Source organism: Phycodurus eques, chromosome 8 (genome assembly GCF_024500275.1).
Source record: "Phycodurus eques isolate BA_2022a chromosome 8, UOR_Pequ_1.1, whole genome shotgun sequence".
Taxonomy (NCBI): domain Eukaryota; kingdom Metazoa; phylum Chordata; class Actinopteri; order Syngnathiformes; family Syngnathidae; genus Phycodurus; species Phycodurus eques.
Genome location: NC_084532.1, coordinates 26802765 through 26822260, shown reverse-complemented (window position 1 = coordinate 26822260; position 19496 = coordinate 26802765). Strand labels below are relative to the sequence as shown.

Sequence of the window (19496 nt, the reverse complement as noted above, 5' to 3'; positions counted from 1 at the left end):
AGTATTCAGTGGATCTCCAAACATCAGTCAAAAATGCTCTAAAACAACTGGAACGCTGCTTCGAAAATGGCTGGCATTGAGATAAAAACGGACATTTTCAAACTTAATCAGTCTCACTGATGTGGGTGACAAAGTCCATCCATCCATATACTTCTGCTTATCGCGGGTGCAGAAGCTTAAGCAGGGAACAAGAAGACTTCCCTCCCTTTCTGCTGCCAAAGTCCACCTGGCGCTTCTCCGTCTTTAGAGGTAATAGCGTAAGCCGCTGCCACGCGGCCTGTAAATGCCGGATGGCAACTTTTACGACCTGCCGGGCTGATTTGACACCCCGCTTTCCACGTACGCGGCGTTAGTGCGGGACAGGACGAGGGGGTAAAAAGCCGCAGAGCCCGTCACCGAGCCCCCCCAAGCTCTACTTACGGCGCTTCGTACCCTCACTGCTCTTTGTGGCGTCCGTGATGTGCTGCTTGCGGATGCTGTCCTCGTCCGCCTTGCGGTCGCGACCCGGACAGGCGCAGATGCGAGCCTCGAAACAGCGGCGGCCCAGAACCTGACCGCTATACACGCACACACACAAAAACAGAATCACACATACTCCAGTTTTAGAACACCATGAGGGTTTCTTAAGCTCACTATGTCTACTTGTCCAACTTTCCTGTTCTATCAGCAGATTATTTTGCTTAAATTAAGTAATTTATTCCCTATTTCAGGCCCTTTTTTCCGATTTAAACATTTGTTTTTTTTAAAACCCAGTTTTGTTGCAGTGCGCCACGTACTCTCTGGTCTCCAGGGTGACGATGATGAGGATGGGACGCCGGTTCATGCCGCCCACGCAGCTGGAGTTGCACATGAAGTTGTACAAGATGGTGGTGAACTCCGTGCCCACCTGAAGGGAAACAGGAAGCGAGGTCGTTATTTCTTTGCCGACTATGACATTTTCCAACCTTTGGCGGTAGTATTAGTAGCAATTCACTTCGGATAGAAGATGAAATATTTATCCACCATTTTTATGTGTCTGTTAAAATTGCGGCGGCACGGTGGACACCTGGTTAGCACATCTGCCTGGTCCTGGGTTCAAAACTGACTGAAATATTCCATCTTTGAAGCCCGTTTTACACTGTGTGTGCTCTGTTTCTGTATAAAGAACACCAAGATGGACTGGAGGGAAAAAAGTCCGCTTCGAAATGTTTCCCATTCCGAGGTAGCCCTTTACACTACCGGTAAAAAGTCAACTCAGAAATTTCCAGAACTTTGGATGTTGTCTCAAGAGCTCCCATCATCATTATTCAAACAGCATTTTTCACCTTTCTCAAGCAGTACCGAGACGGAACGGGGGTGGGACTAAGTCAACCTAGTAACCCAGATACTACATTCTTCAGAACCTCCTCTTTTTTCCCAGAAGTCTATGTAACGAGCACACGGACTGAATACTGTGACAAACTCGAGCTGGATATTTTCCGTTTTCAGAGCTTAGTATCAGAAGCCCCTTTCACAAACCCATCATACCGAGTTCTCGATTCTCACCTGAGGCGGCTCGTAGGGTACCAGCACGCTCTGCCTCCCAGTGATGGAATCCTCCACGTACTGGGCGTGGCTGTTACCCTCCACGCGGATCAGGTGACTCGGAGGTGCGATCTGACCTGGTGCGGAATACAATGGTGGTCAATACACGGTGAGAAATCCATCAGTCAATCCGATAAATCAATCCATCAATCAACCGACCGTCGTTGAACTCGCGGCTGAGCTCGTGGTTGGGGCAGCGCTTTACCACCTCTGTGACGTGTTCCGCCTTCTTGTAGACGGGCATGGCGCGGATGACGGCGCCCTGCGGAGGGGTGGTAAGAACTTTGATCTGGATGGGACACGTCTTGGCGATCTGGCAGTAAAGCTTCTTCAGTTCTGTGGAGTACTGAGACCAAGAAAGAGAACACACAAGAGAACACATGAAGCAGAGTGGAGTCCATCGTGAATTTGTTTCGCACTCGGCGGGAGTATCATAGGTCACGTAAGGTGCCTGCCTGTAAGTCGGCATTCGCTGTCTTTTTCTCATTTCTCGGCACCGATCTGGAATGGGCAACTGCAATGTTCCGTCTTGAGAAGTATTTGTGGAATCTTCTTTCACATCTTGGCTCTTTCTTGTGTTGCTGTCCATGATAAAAATCGCTGATACGGAATTGAGGGGGGGGGGGACTGAACCCGGCAATTTTCCAGCTTCAGAGGTTGTATTAGAAGCCCTTTTTTTTTTGTTTTTTTTGTTTTTTAAAGCAGGATTTCTGCGTCAAAAAGGCTTGTATATAAAAGTACGATGATCATTTACAAGCGAGGCCTCCAAACAACAACAACAGGTTGAAATGAGGGGACGGCAGTCGGGCGCAACACCTGTTGGCTGGACCCAACCCTGCCTTGTTTTGCCCTGCGGCGAAAAGGAGGTTAAAGCCAGGACTGTGATTACCAACCACTTGAATTCACACACACACACACACACACACACACACACACACACACACACGTACATTTCGGCCATCCTTGAAGATGTCTGATGGAAAGCCTGTGGTACTTCCCGAGCGGCTCCATAAAAACAAACCCTGCAGCCGCAATTAAACCAGGCCTGACTTTCATCTTCTTAAGGGTGAACGGTGGGGGGGGGGGGGGGGGGGGGGGGGGGGGCGGGGGGGGCTTTGGTTGTGGGGCATCTTAGCTTAGCCAGGCTACGCTTTTGCCGCCCGCAGCTTAGGAAGGAATTGACAACAAATGCGCCGTAACTGGCGCTGGTGTAGCAAACTGATAAAGGAAGATGGACGGAGTTCATTTGTGGTTACTGGTCGTGGAGTGGTTCTTTCATCCTTCTTTCCTTCCTTTCATACCATCCCTGTTTCCTTTCTTCCACACTTCCCTTCTATTCTTTCCTTCTGTTCTTCCTTGCTTCCTACCAGCCTTCCTCCCTTATTTAAATAAGTTACTTCAAACAACTATAGCTACTTTTGGCCCTTACATACATCGTCATTTCTTTGTCTGTCCTCCCTCCCTACCTTCCATCGACTGATGACCAATCGGGCTGAAAGTGTAACGAAAACGAGAGGTCGGTGGCAAAGACGGATGGCTGCACTCGAACCCGACACCCCCCCCCCCCGCGCGTCGCCGTCACTCTGTTAAATGAGGCGGAAAAGCTTCAGATTCGAGCCGAATGTGACGGGACAAAGAAACTGCTCACGGGTGTCCAATTGTCGCCAATTTTCCGCCTTCCTAGGTCGTATCGCAAGCCTTTCACGCCGCATGCAGTTCTTGTTGTGTTAGACGGCACCGACACGGAATGGGGGGTATGAAGTCCACCTGGCAGTTCTGACCCTCTCAGAGGTAGCATCTCGCGAGACCTTTAACACTGCCTTTAAAAGACGACATTTTACACACCATCTCAGTTCAATTTGAGTCCTGTATGAATGGCACCGACATGTAAAACAGGCAAAATAGTTGACTTGACAATTTTCCGCCTTTGGAGGTGGTAACAGAAGCCTCTTTTGCACTGAATTTCACACATGATGTGCCTTTTCCCCCACTTTTCCTGGCTTCTTCCTTGTAGTGCAGTAGTTCTGTTCGACAGCACCAGCGTAGAATCAGGAGACAGAGTCGACATGACAGTTTTCCGAGTTTGTATCTGAAGTGCTACCTGTAAAAGCTGGTATTTTGTACCTTTTTCAAACTTTTTGGGGGAGGAAAAAAGCCTGGAAAAGTTGGAAGAAAATGACCAAATCAGGGGACTGAGTTGGCATTGGAGGTAGTATCAAAAGTCACTTTCGCACTGTCTGTAAAACGTGTCATTTTCCAATATTTATGGAAGTATTTGTCTCGAACCACATATGTTTATTTAAATCAGTGCTGTCCAAACATGTGGTTTTGAGTCATTTTGATCCTCAGGGCCGGTTTTCATGGATAAAACTCAATGTTGCGCCCACGCCTTTGAAAGAAATGCATGATTTTTAACCATTAAGTACTTTTTTTTTTTTTTTTTAAAGTACACATTAGTTAAGGGACTAAATATGCCATTTTTAAACATGTTTGGCATGGATGGTCTTCTTCTGGTGTGGTGTTTAGAATAATTACAGGCTGCGGCTTTTTGCGTAGCTGCAGGCGAAAAACAAAAGACACAAACACACGCACGGGCCGAGGAGCAAAGATCTAATCTTGCTAAAAGTTTTGTTTAGATGATATCAAACTATCCCAGCCTCGCACCCTCCCAGGAGAAGCGCGAGGAGAACACAACACAACCAATCCCTGCCCTGCGGCTACAAACTCTTCAGCTCAAATATGCGCTCGTTTGCTCAGCGCTAACAGCTAACGATAACCAGTTGAATGATGGGATTGAGTAGCGCGGCGCCGAGCCGCGTCACGAGGCCGAGCCTTCCGTTGGCCGCGACGAGACTCACGCGCACGCAAAAAGCAACTTCATCCAGGGGGATGAAGGAAACAGAAGAAGGTCGAGACACTTTTTAAATGAACTTTTATAAAAGAAGGGAGGGAGGGAGGATGGAAGGAAGGACATGAGCATGGAAGGAAAACGTGAGGAAAGGAGGAAGGATGTATGAAAGGAAGGATGGAAGTTGGGTCGAAGGCTGGAAGAAGAAAGGGTGGGAAGGAAGGAGGAGGGATGCAAGGAAGGAAGCAGGGAAGAATTATGTAAGGAAGAAGGATGAGAGGTAGGGAGGATGGATTGAAGGAAGGAAAGCGTGGAAGCTTGGAAAGGACGGAAGAAGGAAGGGAGGGAAGGAAACCAGGATGTAAGAAAGGAAGGACAAAGGGAGGAAAGAAGGATGGAAAGTGAAAGAAGCAGGGAGGGAGGATGGATGGAAGGAAGCATGGAAGGAGAGAGGGAGGATCCAAAGAGGGAAGGACGCAAGGTAACGAGGAGGAAAGAATGATGAAAGGTGGGACAGAAAGGATGGAAGGATGGGTGGGATGGAGGAAGGATGAATGGAAAGTTAGAAGGGAGGAAAGAATAATTGAAAGGAGGGAAAGAAGGAAGAATGGAAGTCAGCATCGCAGGTAGGAAGGAAGGAAGAATGGTGCCACTTTTTAGGTCCCCACTAGGTCAACACACACTCTAACCCACATCCAGACTTTGAAACCTGAACCCTAGTCTCAAAACCGAGAAACCCTGACTTTAAACCCAAAACCTTGGCTAGCAATACTATTTTTAAAGACCACTTTGAAACCCTAACGCTGACTTGAAACCTTAATTTGAAACCCTAAACCTTCCACATAGCCCGAACCCTTGCTTGAAACAATCACTTGAAACCCCTAAATACAAACCTTAACTCAGGCCAGTATCCATCCATCCATCCATCCATCCATCCATCCATCCATTTTCTGAGCCGCTTCTCCTCACTCGGGTCGCGGGCGTGCTGGAGCCTATCCCAGCTGTCATCGGGCAGGAGGCGGGGTCCGCCCTGAACTGGTGTTGCCAGCCAATCGCAGGGCACGCAGAAACAAACAACCGTTCGCACTCACATTCACGCCTACGGGCAATTTAGAGTCTCCAATTCACGCATGTTTTTGGGATGCGGGAGGAAACCGGAGTGCCCGGAGAAAACCCACGCAGGCACGGGGAGAACATGCAAACTCCACACAGGCGGGGCCGGGGATTGAACCCGGGTCCTCAGAACTGTGAGGCTGACGCTCTAACCGGTCGGCCACCGTGTCGCACCCAGACCAGTATCCTGAAGTATTTTTTATTTTTTTTTTAAAGCATACAAAAATAAATAAACGATTCCTTTTGAATGAAAATGTGTTTGCATGTTTTCAAAAGTATAAAACTACTCAGTGTCATAAATCCTATTTTGAAACCCAAACCAAATTTGAAACGCTACTTTAAAACCCTACCCCTGGCTTGAAACCCTACTTGGAAACTCTTACCCTGAAACCCCATTTTGAAACCATAACTCTGACTTAAAACCCCATTTTGAACCTCCACTTTAAAACCCTTAGAGCGGCTGGAAACCTGACTTCGAAACCCTAACCCTCCCTTACTTTGAAACCGTAAACCTTCCATTAAACCCTAACACTTACTTTAAAACCCTACCCTTGGTTTGAAACCTGACTTTAAAACCCTATTGCTGCCTCGAAACCCTATTTTGGAACTCCAACGGTCGCTTGATACTACTGCACTATAAGGTCAAAGAGTTCACCTGGAAACGACTGAAACTGACGTGGATGGCAATTTGATTTCCTATTCGCAAGATGAAAGCGTGAAATGTACGGTGCGCATTTCGCGAGTTCATCCCGTCATTGCGGATGGCGGGCCCGGTACGCGCGAGCGAGCGAAGTTCCCGTGCAGCTGCAGGTCCCGGCAGGCCCGCCAGCTGCGGCGTTCCTGTGGCGCTGACAGGCGCTGCGGGCGCAGGCACCCCAGTCAAGTCCTGACAAAACAAGCACGACGTGGCGCCTCTGGTCTTGTCTGCTTCATACCTGACGTGTCGCGTCTTGCCTGCAGCGTCAATAACGCGCAGGACTCATTCTTTTTTTCCAACCCTTCTTCCATGGCAAACCTGCATTTAACACTAGCGAGAAACATCGGAAATGAGTTTTGTGGGAAAATCACTCAAAGTGATGGAAGTTGTTTTCGGTGAAGCAGCATGTGGTTCAAGGTTTTGATCTGTTTCGGTTTAGGCCCACAGAAAGGTTTCTTCTTTTTCACGTTTGACAAATTTCGGACTTTTTTTTTTTTTTTTTTTTCCCATTAAAGGCCTTACTGAAACTGTAATTTATCAGCAATCGTCATCAAGAAGAGAAACTGTGCCGTAAAATAAAAAAAAAAAAGGAAAATGACAAAAATTTGACCGTACCCGAAAAGCACTTCAGCTAGCACCAGTCGGACGCTGGTCCTTGTCTATGACATCAAATCAGCTACACAGCGGCTTTGTTTTGTTTTAGTTTCAGTTTTTCAGTTGGGGTTCTTTCAGGGTGCTGTCGGGATACACAAATGGTAGAAGGCCAGAGAAAATGTCAACCATAAAAAGCTGTAGCCAAATAGCAACTGACAGAGAATAAGATGCAAACCGTGCACGAGGGTGAGCACGGAAATGGACGCAAACCACAGAAAATGGAGAAAGAAGATCCCAACCACGGACGGAGATGAACAGAAACAAAAGACGCCCACCGAAGAAGAAGATAAACGGAGAAAGACGACGATGAAAACCTTAGAAGAAGCCAAAGAAAGAAGACACGGAGCAAAGAAGACAGCCAAATGGAGAAAGAGGATGCAAACTTTAGAAGACAGAGAAGAAGACGCAAAGCATAGATGAGGAAAGACAGAGAAAGAAGAGGCAATTGGGGAAAGACGATGCAAAACATAAAAGACAGAAAAAGGGAGAAAGAGGATGCAAACTGTAGAAAAATACAGACAAGAGGCAAACCATAAAAGAAGATGAATGGCGGAAGAAGAAGATAAAGACAATCGGTGAAAGAAGACCAAAAAAAAAGAAGACAATCAGACCAAGAAGACAATCTGAGAAAGAAGAATATGCGAACCACGCAAGGAGACAAATAAGAGTCGGAAGATGCAAATCGTAGAAGATAAACAGAGAAAGAAGATGAAACCCCCGCAGAAGACACGGAAAGATGATGACTCCAACCAAAGAAAATAACCAAATGGAGAAAGACGATGCAAACTGTAGAAGACACAAAGAAGATGTGAACCGCGGAAGGAGGCGAATGGAGAAAGAAGACGCAAACCACAGAAAAAGATGACGAAATGGGGAAAGAAGAAGGCGTTAACTGTAGGAGACAAATGAAGAAAGAAAGACGCAAACCATACACGAAGACAAACTAAGAAAGGACAAGATGCAAACCATGATTTCTAAGTGTGCAAAAACTGCTGATTTGCCGTCATTTGTTTTAATTTTAAAAACTCAAAACGCAACGATTCCAATCTTTTGAGTCATTTCCGTCACCACGATCGCTGTCACCGTTTTCAGTCCGTTTTGTCGGGCCTCGCATCCTCGAGCATTTGATTCTGGCCGCTGAGACGTGTCTCCGCGAGCTAACGAGCCAAAGCCTCTGAGATAGCGAGATAGCAAGATGAACACTTCATTCATCCGTTTGCCTTCAAACCTTTTGAGTCAACGCCGCGATCACCGTGACTGACATCTTAGTTATTTCAAGGCCAATTTCAGTATATTTTCACTGTTGCAAGAGGGCGTTCGGTCAATTCGCTAACGGCTGACGTGACGATTTAAGGCCGCTCGTCAGCTAGCGTTAGCGGGCGCCTTTTCAGGTGGCTGTGCATTTCTTATATTTCAGGGCAGGCTAGCATATTTTGCAAGTGAACCTGCTACCAATCTCATTTTTATTCAAATATTTCCACACACTTGAGGCACCGCCTGATTGATTTCCGTGAGGTGTCCGTGTTGCTAATGCCACAACGCGCGACGGGCGATTAATCGACTTCAAGATACGACCGTCGTTGCGAAGCCCTTTCCACTTTTGAATCCTTGTGCGCTTCATCGATTTGCCTTTTCTCTCTTTTAAATCCCGACGATCGCTATCGATGTGGTCTTACACTTGAACGTACGATTTCCAATGCGCAAATGTGCCGCCACTCCCTAATTGCACCACAGATCTTTATTTTCTGTTCTCCACTTTAGCGTCCTCCAGCGAAGGTGTGTGTGTGTGTGTGTGAACTTTTCCACAACACGAGCCCAACTCATTAAAAAAAAATACAAATAAAAAAATAAAACCCTTCCTCCTCCTGCTCCTGCTGCTGCTGCTGCTGCTGCACCTTCAGTAGCTTCCAGGGGCGAGTGGCGACACGCTCCCTGACACAAACAAGTCTCGGCCCCATCTCGTGAGGCGTGGGACGGGCCCGCAGATGTTCCCGGGACAAGCTGCGTCTTGCCGCCTTACGCTGCAACACTCTTCTCTTTGACACAAACCCTTCATCCTCCTCCTCCTCCTCCTTCTCCTGCGGCGCAATTGACTCAAAAATGGAGTATTGACACGTCTTATCCGCAGTAGGGCCCTCCATCCATTACTGTAATCCCAGCGACCCCCCCCCCCCCCCCAAAACACTGGGCAAACACCGGCAATCTTCTCAATGCACAATGGGGACCGAGGATAAGCTTTGGCGAGGCGCCATTAATTCAGAGCTCGGAGATCAGCGACGGGGGAAGAGGAAGAGTGTGGGGAAGGGTTTCGGGGAAAAGGTGGACTGGATGGTGTTGTGTGTCACCCTCGTCTTCCCAGACAGGAAGAGGTGAAGCGATGGGGTGAGGATTAGGTGTGTCTCCATGAGAGGAGTCGTCAGAAAGTAATCGCTGATGATCTCCTCCCGCCACAAAAAGGAGGCCAACATTAGCGGAGCTTTTATGTGATTTCAATGCTGCGATTTGGTGTTTGCTTATGGTTTTTGCTAAAAATGAGTTACCATCAAAAATAATAATCTCATCTTTAATCGTGCATATCCCTGCTTTTTAGTTTTTTTGACAAGTCTGATCAAGACGAAAACTAATAAACTTCCTGAATAGTCACTTTCAGAAAATGTATGGAGTGATGCATATATAGAATCATACTATATATTATTATCTATTATGTTTTTTTGTGTAATTTAAAAACGAATTATGTACATTTTTAAAAAGTTACGTTTTAAATAACTACTATTTAGTATTCTATTAGTAAAATTCTATTAGTAAAATAAATGCCCACAGTAAAAATATACATGGTCTAAATGTTGTTGATAATTTCAAAAACATATATTTTATTTTTTATTTTTATTTTAAATAATTAGTTGTTTAATATTTTAAAATGGTATTTTGCATTTTTTGACTTTATAATTTCTTAAATTTGTTTTTTCAAATATTATTATTGAATAGCACTTTTAGATGTTTTTTCTTTGTCTTGTTTGCTATTTTGTACTTTCTTATGTTTTGTTTTTAATCACTATATACATATAAATACATTATATACATTCTCAATACCAAAATAATTGTATAATTTATTAACTTAATATATTTTTAAATGTGTTTTGTAAGATTTTTCTTTTTCTTTTTAAATATAAAAAATGCATTTCTCAGAAAATAAATGCCTTACCCCTAATAGATGCCTTGCACCTAGCTTGAGTAAAGCTACCGTTATTGCAACATATGAACGGTACTGTAACATTCAATTGTTGTTTTGAACGGTATATATATGATTTTGTAATATTTCTGCTGAGATCCAATCATGTCTCAGTGTGCCATAATGTCCCAGTTTGGGTGTGCGAGGTGTGGCGTTCGCAGACAAATTTCTGTGCGGGAATGTGGAGGTTGTCACAATCTCACCCTTTCCCAGCGCTTCTTGGGAAACATTGCACAATACTCGACTGCCATTTTGTACGTCGTCATGGTTTGAATAAGGATGTCATGTGACCTCCACGCCAGTCCAGCTGTTTACAAGTCACCGCTTTCTGCCAACTCATTTGCATACGCTTCACAAAATGGAGGGTTGTGTAAACGATGCAACATCAAAAGCCGCAATTATCCGCCTTTTGCCTTTTTACCCAAAAGCGCAACATTGACATGATACTGACAATTGCTCTTGACGCAACAGGGCTGGAGAAGTAAATTTCTCGCTTCTGTTATGGCTCTGGTAAAACATCAGTGAAGAAAAACACCACCTTTGGGGCGGTAATAACAATTTTAGGTGTTCTAAAGGCTGACAGCACGTTAAAGTTTACGGTGGTGTGACGACAGAGGTCAGCGGCCGTCCAGGTGTGGCCACGTGACGAGGTGAGGCGACCGCTCTGTCATTACCAGCCACATCTGCTCCATGGCGACGAGTTCCCTTAAAATCAGTTTTTCCCATAGAACGGAATGGGGAGAGAATAGTGAAACGCTCAATGAACCAAGATACAATTTACTGCATTTTCCGCAACGCATATGCTGAGGTTACCGAACTTATCTGATTTTGGGATGCGGTGTTGCCGCGTCAAAGTGTTGGTATGCGGCCAGTGTGTGAAAGAGGCTACACAATGAAAACGGCCGAAGCAGCGTCACAAATCAGCGTCTACATGCACCCGCCACATTCTTCTCCCACCCTGTTGTTATCTAATTATCAGATTGCTGTGTGAAAGTGTTCTCATGTGAAAGAGGCTACACAATGAAAATGGCTGACAGGTATCCAGAGCAGCAACTATATACACCTGACAGTCACTTCTCAAGTCCTGTTGTGTGGAAAGCAACCTTCTGGCAAACGCTGATGTCATCAAATGATTTGACTGCGGAATGCAGTGTTGTCATGTGAAAGAGGCTAAACAATGAAAACACAGAGCGGCGTCTGTATATACAGTTACTGCCGCTCGCTTTTACCACTCTGTTGCGTTGAAAGCATTTGTGAGACGAGTGCTGACATCATCTAATTGTCTGATTTATGATTGGCTCTCAGTGTGAAAGAGGCTACACACTGAAAACGGCAGACCAATATACAGTCAGTATATACCAGCCGCTTCCTTCTCTTGCCATTGCATTGAAACCATTTGCTAGACAAGTGCAGATATCACATTTTTTTGATTGCTGATTGGCTGTCAGTGTGAAAAAGGTTACACAGTGAAAATGCCAGATGACTATACAGTCTGCAAATAGCGTAGGTGCCATTTCCTTTTCGTCCCATTGTGTTGAGAGCAATTGCTAGAAAAGCGCAGACATCATCTAATTATCTGATTACTAATTGGGTCTCTGTGGTAGATTGGTAGGTGGAAAATAGTCTGTATATACCTGCCACCCACTTCTCACGCCCTGTTACGTGGAAAGCAATTGTCAGACAAGTGCCGACGTCATCGAATTATGTGATTGCTGATTGACTTTCTGCGTGAAAGAGGCTAAAAAAGGAAAACAGCAGACGACGACACAGTCTGTATGCACCGGCCCCTCACTTCTTGCGCCCTGTTGTGTTGAAAGCATTTTTCAGACAAGCACAGTTAATTATCGGATTGCCAATTGGCTCTCTGTGTGAAACAGGCTACACAATGAAAACAGCAGACGGGTATTCGTAGATTGGTGGTCTTACCGTCCAGGTTGCGGACTTGGCCGTGCTGGACTGCTGGAAGGACACGTCAAAGGTGTGCGGGCCGGCGTAGTCGGTGTTGGACGGGATGGCGGGCGAGGGCGACAGGGCGTCGAAGGTGGAGCTGGGCTGGGCGTAGGGCGACGGCGCCGTGACGCCGTTCTGGGCGTGATCCGTGTTGTACGGGCTGGTGGATGTGGAGCCTCCGTTCTGGATGTTCTGCTCCATGCTGTTCAGCAGGCCCAGGTTGGTGTACTGAGACTGGGGGAGACACGGCGGACGCCGGGGAGGGTCAACGATCATGACTTATTGATTAAAGAAATACATTTGTCAAAGTAGACTGTGCCTGTTATTTTCTTCCGTGCTCAATGAAATTAATTTCAGGAGGGTGTCTTTGAAGGTGCATTAACATGTCCGTCGTGACTTGGGAAATCAACGGCAAATATTTTGGGTCTTGTCAACTGTGCGATTTCCATCTATTTCCTCAACCTGGTAGCTGAAAGGTTAAATAGGTTCCGGTCCGCAATTTCAGGGTCATTAGTCATACAGTTAACATGGATATTTGACTTCTAAAGCCGTCGATGGCAGTGAATGTGTTAAACTAGCATTAGCAATAGCATTAGCGGTTTGTAATTCACACCGACAGCTAAAAAGGCGAGACATGCCGTCTTTCGCTGTAAAGGCTGCTGCTATTTTCCTGACTTTTTTCCAATGTTGGTGTCATTTAAACTGAACACCAAAATGCCAACTTTTACAGTTATAAGCTGGCAAAAAAAGGCAAATATTACACGTCTCTTGATAATGCCAATGCAGTGGGAAACAATAAATAGTTTACCTCCCCCTGCTCCACAATAAATCTGCCTCAATCTTATAAATGTTACGATAGTGTCTATTTAATACAGAGCAGCGAACTAGACGGAACTGGACAATTGCAAACAAATTACAGCGACCGACCCTTGCACACCTACCAACTTTCTGCAATAAAAAAAAATTATACAGTATGACATGATGATGATATGCACAATTGATGATGATATGCACAATTGTCAAGGAAAATGAAATTGCCCTGGCCAGCGTAGCTATTGGTGCATTTCAAAAATAAAAATATTGTGCAAAACTCAATTCAGTTCAGAAGTTCAACCTGAAACGTGAGATTCATTTATTGTGTAGATTCACTTCACACAGCGATATTTCATGATTTTATTTGTATGTTTGTTTTATTTTTCTTGATGCCTGTAGCTAACAGCTAAAATCCCAAATTCAATATCTCGAGAAATTAGAATATTACATTTGAAATACAAAAAATTGTCTGTCCATCTGAAAATGATTTTCCCATGAGCTGTGTAATACCACCACAATCCACTTTTGGAATGAATCCACTGAAATAAATGGACTTTCTAACATTACCCTACACCGCTAACAGATTATTTGGTTTTTAAAAAATGCACGGCGAAAACACACACAGGCAATGAAGATGCTGTAACTTCTGCTAACAACCCAAGTTAAAATTAGCTCCTCCCTGGCATGCAAAAATCTAACAACAGTTGAGCTGCATGACTTCAACATAATTCCTTAACGGCAATTGCTACTTTCCTATTAGCCAGAGCTTTGGCAACATCTTGTGGCATCTGAGGGCATTACATAAAGAGCACAAAAATACCCTGAGAGCCGTGAATACGTTCTGTAGGGAAAAAAAGGAAAAATACTGTAGGTGATTTTGTGACTAGCGAACCGCAAACAGGCGGGGCTTCACTGCATGCGATTACACTGTATTGAATATTGATTGCTGATATAAAACTAAAACAAGAGGTTGTTATTTGGGATCAAAGTTATTTGGGATGCAGGAGGAAAAGTCCAAATCCACCTCGATCTGATAAAGTTCACTGTATTTTCTATTTAATACAGAGCAATGAGCAATGAGGGATTGTCACGGACCCGTGCACTACCCCAAAGTCTGGTCCTCACTCCCGAACAGCGTGTACTGTAAAAGATCAAAGCTAAATAGTGCTAAACACGCTCCAGCGCTAATGGCTAACTCGGCTTTAAAAAAAACATCCTCGCTTTCCAGGAGATAAAAGATCCAAAACATATCCACCTTCAAACGCAGCCATTCCGTTCCGTTTATAAGCAGCACATTCCGGGACAGCCATCAATCTGTCATAGGTTTATTTCCAGCCCCTCCCGGAATGACCACAGCTGTCCCTCCCACTCGCCACCCCCCTGGCTGGCCAGGTGTTAGCAGACCCTTATTAAACTCTGCTTTGACACGCGCGCACATGAACACACGAGGAAAGGCACACACCACCACCACCGCAACGGCCGGGGTCATCCGAGTGCGGGCGGGATGCGGGTCGAAAACCCAACGAGGCCCCGCTAAGCTCCGGAAACAGCGCCGCTTAAAAGGGCCTTGGGGACACAATGGTGCAAGCCAAGCCATGCAGGTGTTGATTTTGTCCACCCAATTCTGTGTCGAATGTGTCAGGGAAAAAAGACACAAAACTTGCAGAGGCAGTGTTAAATTCTGATACTACCTCCCTCCAAAGGTGGAAAATGGCCAGGTTGGCTCATCCATTTCTACCTTTGCCTTGTGGTGTACCACAAGGTTCAATTTTAGGCCCGATTCTATTTTCTAGTCATACACTGACCCTTGGCCAAATAATTAAGTGTCATGAAGTCTCCTTTCAGAAATGCAGATGACACACAGATACCTGTATACCTTCCAATGAGACCAAGGGACCCTAGAAGCCTAGCTCCTGTTAAAGAATGCCTTTCTGACATCAACTGCAACTCGAAATTTGAAATACTCCTCTTTAACTGCGAAAACTCCACCCATATTGAAAGTTCCAACCTTGGTACAATTACAGAAAAGAAAAAAAAAAACCAAGTAATTTTTTACTTCAAAGCCCATATAAATGAAGTCGTCCAGAATCAGAATCAGCTTCATTGGCCAAATATGTTACAAGACACACAAGACATTTGTCTCCGGTAGTTGGAGCCACTCTAGTATGACCACCAACAGCCACTATGACAAAATATACTTTCAGGACATCAAGAAAACACAAGTATGGCGAGTCATTGAGCAATGAAAGTGTACCACTAGCGTGGCCATGCTGATGTAATGGCATTGTGCAAATGATCAAGCAATTGAAAGCAATTGAAAGTGCCAAACGAGTGCAACGATCTGGTAAAGTGGAGATTAGGCAAATGGCCCAGTCAAAAATAGAATCAATAATTACTAAACCGGACTGTAAAACATTGATCCATGCTCTTTATTTTCTCCAGGTTAGATTACTGCAAATCACTCCTCTCCAGTATCAGTTAAAAAGGCTTGTCACCGAGTCAAACAGACAACACCAAATTTAGCGTCACAGCATGATTTTAAGATTTTACTGATTACTTTTAAAGCACGGATAGACTTTCTCCAAGCTAGAACTGAACTTTTAACCTCGTACGTTGCAGCCGGTGGCCCCCTTGCTCCAGTGCCCGGAGAAAACCCACCCAGGCACGGGGAGAACATGCAAACTCCACACAGGCGAGGCCGGGATTTGAACCCCGGTCCTCAGAACTGTGAGGCAGATTGTTCACCGTGCCGCATTTCAGTTCATATTGCTTTCATCTTTTTTGTTTTGTTTGTTATTTATTTGTATTTTAAAAGATACATTCATAGATTTATTTTTAACCGCCCCATCTTCACCTGGTCTCTTTTTGGTCTGTTGGGTTCTTGCATTGCCTGAGTTCCTCAATCCGTTTTCTATAATAGATCAGACGACAGCATCGATGGCATTTTTAGAGCTTTTTAGGGTGTTGTTTATATACCGTAGGAACAGCGACACGGAAAAAGATGGGAAAATGCCAACTTGAGGAAAAAAGTCAAAATGGCGGCGACTTTGGATACTATGACCAAAGGTGTAGAATTGCTAGTTTATAATGTACACATGAAAGTCAGGACTCACTCTTACACAATTCCGTTTATTCCCCGAATGAGTGACATCACTGCCTCATCGGGTAGCGGGGGTGGTTGTATAGTGGCGGGGGGGGGGATGCGAAGCGACAGGCGATAATGATCGAATATCACCGGGAAGAATAGGCGTCAGAATTCCAGCCGCCCGGCTCGTCAAGGATTTGATGTTTAATTGACTGGAAGTCAGGGTAATACCTTTGATTAACCCCCCCCCCCCCCCCCCCCAAAGAAAAACAATGAAGAAATCTCCTTGATGTGATTTCACCATAATGGCCATTTAATAAGCGCCTCCGGAACATTCCGAGGACTTCAGGGAACATATATCATCATCCTTAACACGCATACCAGCTTTTTTTTTTTCCGTTTCTTTTTTTTGGCTCTTATTCTTCCCTGAAAGGTCGTCAAGTCCACTCAAAGTCCTTTGGAAACATTTGAGGCCACCAGGGAGGAGGAATTGCATAGAGAAAACAGAATGCAGTCAGCAAGCTGTTCGGACCAACACAGCGGCAGTTGTCAAACTTACTTCGCCAAGACTGCTTAGTTACTAGGAGCACCACCAACATACAATTGGGTACAGTTACTCGGCACATTATCGCACACGATAACTCGGAGCATCGTGGCAAACTTGTTCACAATTATGAAGAGCATTGCCACAAACATAAAACTGTCAACCGTTGCGTGGAGCATCGCCACACACGCAAAATTCTTTGCACTCACTCAGCGCAGCACCGCTAATATACAATTGTTTTCAGTTCTGTGAATTAGCGCCACAAACATACAACTACCAACAGTTAACAATTACTCGGAGCATCAGCACATGCAATTGTTTACTGTTATGCAGAGTATTAAAAAAAAAAAATACTAATAATCTAGCATCTAATGTGCAAATACTGCTTTTATGCCATTTTGCGGCATCTTGGTGCCAAGGAGCTAAGTTGAACTGAGGGGACGGAGTTTCATTTCATCAGGTCATAGCTTTATCGAATGGAAAAAAAGTGCTACATCGCCATCTTGTGGCATGTATAATCCATAATTTTAAACCCTTTTGGGTGGGCATCATTCACGCACTTCCACACTCAAGGAATCCGTCAGGAATCCGAGCAGACTAGGCCCGAGGGAGGGGTTAGCATAAGTGACCACAGTGGGTGGAGGGCTCACGGGCGGTGGGTGCGTCATTAAAGGAGGTGTGTCTGGGTGGAGGTGGTAGGAGTGGGTGGTGTTTTTGTGTGCGGGTAGAGGTGGCGGTCTATCCGCACCTTTGGGAGCAGGTGATTGTATCAACATCAACACACCATTAAAGGAATTATCAGGCCCCGACGGACACATTGTCCGCTTTTAAAGGGGCTCATGAGGGGTGTGGATGCGGGGGGCTTTGCAATATGATCCCCCACACCCCGCCGCCCCCGGCTCTGCGGTTGGATTGAGCCGGACACCACTTAAAGAGCGCACCCCTCCACCGCCACCACCATCACCACAACCCCACCCGCCTTGCTGAACAACAGGTTGAAAGACGGTGACCCCCACACACCTGCTATATGCTACCTGCAATCTGAGAGGGCCGCCACACACCACAGTACCACAGGACCAAAGACTGCTTGCTAATGTGACCGAAACATTTATAACTCAATATCAAAAAACATGGAGCATAGCATGATTGCGGAAGTCATTTTTAATGTACTGTTGCCAACTCAACAAAAAATACATACGTGCTTGCTAATAATTGTGTTTTTTCTTGCTTTGTGAAAACATTCAAATAGGACTTCGGCTACTATGCTATTAGGCTAACGAGTTTATTAAAATGTGTATTTATATGAAGTCAATTAATTAAAGAAGAAGGAAATGAAATCTGTAAATATCCACAATTAGCCTGGATGCATATAAAAACACTACAAACACTTATATATATGATTTAGATATAAGTCATCAAATATTAAAGAATAACATATAAACATATGTAACACATAAATGTTATTAAAATCTATATATTTATGATAAAACTATTTTTACTAAAAAAATAGCTTTAAACATTAAAAGTTTGTTTGTTGCTCATTTACCTGTATGCATATTTGGGGAATTAAAAACAAGTCAATTTCATAACAATAATTTAAATTTTATTGATAAAATTTTAAAAAATATATTTTTATAATATATTATAAAAACAATGTGAGATACATATTATTAAAATACATCTCAACGAAATAAATTCGATAAAAAAATCTGGCTCGTTGCTCAAATGGCGGAATGCATTATTATATTTTTTAAATTAAAAAAAAAAAAGCTTTAAATCTAACAAAAATATAAAATTATTTTAAAAATACATTAAAAATATACCATTAAAGCACATTACATTAAATTAATATAATACATATTAAACTTTAGCGTGTCGCACAGCTGGGATTATTTTTGGGGAGTTATAAATACACTGAAATTAAATTTAAAAACAATGCAATAAATACGTCAAAAACACATTGAATTATATTCTAAAATGACCAAATGCAACAATTTTAATTATAACAAATTAATAAATATCCACAATTGGCCGGTTGCATTGATAACCTTCCGGTAAACTATCAAGTTGGACATTTCCCACTTCCGACTCCAGGAAAAGTGCAATAGAATGCCACTTGACGTTGTTGTCATCATAACCCCTGCAACCTGGGCCTCACGCTTGGACCAAAGGACCGGCTGATGCGGGACAACCCACTGTGCTAAAAAAAAAAAAAAAAAAAAAAAACAACAGATGAGGAAACGCTTTCAAAGCAACTCAACTGGCTGTCAAAATCACAACAGCGGCTCGTGTTGACATCAATCACAGCGCTTTACTTGTAGCGCCAACCAACACTGATTGCTTTTCCACAGTCAGCAACTCTGGCACAGTTTCACTTTTGTACCACCAAAACTGCGCAACCAGGTGTGCTTCACCTGAGCACACCAAGTAAATTACAATCTTTCGCAGAGGGAAGCGCCGGAAAACATCGAAGAACATCAAAAAAACCCTCAATTAAATGTTGACACAGTCTGTGTTTTTCAAGGTGAGGTTCACACACACATTTAAAAAAAAAAAACAAAGGAAATCAAATTACATACAAATGCAGATTACAAACACAAGCTCAGATTGCGAGTCCAACAGAAGCTACGTATGTGAAAATAAACATCAACCATGTCGGGGGAAAAACTAAAGTTGTGTTCTTTTGTTTGTTTATCAATGTGTGGTTCATGTTGCTCAAAGAAATCAAAATGCCAGAAATGACTTTTGATTCCAGATTATTTTGAAATGATACAGTCGCAGAGTCAGACAGAAGATACTAATGTAAAAAGAAACATTAAATGTCAGAAAAAGTTGTGCTTTTGTATTTGTTTTTCAAGATGTGGTTAATGTTTCCCGAATAAATCAAAATAACACAAATTGCATTCAATTCCGTCTTATATACAACAGTCACAAGCTAAACTAAGCTTAGTAGCTAAACTACTAATGTAAAAAAAGATAAACATAACAGCAATCAATTTA

The 19496-nt window shown here is 43.9% G+C and overlaps 1 protein-coding gene across 3 annotated transcripts in view; it reads right to left on the bottom strand.

The window, feature by feature from the left end:
• Positions 1-19496, bottom strand: part of tp63 (tumor protein p63) — a 44750-nt gene that overhangs the window by 13723 nt on the left and 11531 nt on the right. For 2 of the 3 annotated variants that reach the window (XM_061683228.1, XM_061683226.1), the window contains 5 exons: positions 12031-12288; positions 1723-1909; positions 1525-1640; positions 777-886; positions 421-557 (listed from right to left, as the gene is read on the bottom strand). In XM_061683228.1, coding sequence (XP_061539212.1) covers positions 421-557; positions 777-886; positions 1525-1640; positions 1723-1909; positions 12031-12288 — 808 coding nt within the window. The remainder of the gene's footprint in view (positions 1-420; positions 558-776; positions 887-1524; positions 1641-1722; positions 1910-12030; positions 12289-19496) is intronic. The other variant, XM_061683227.1, reaches the window with a different exon arrangement.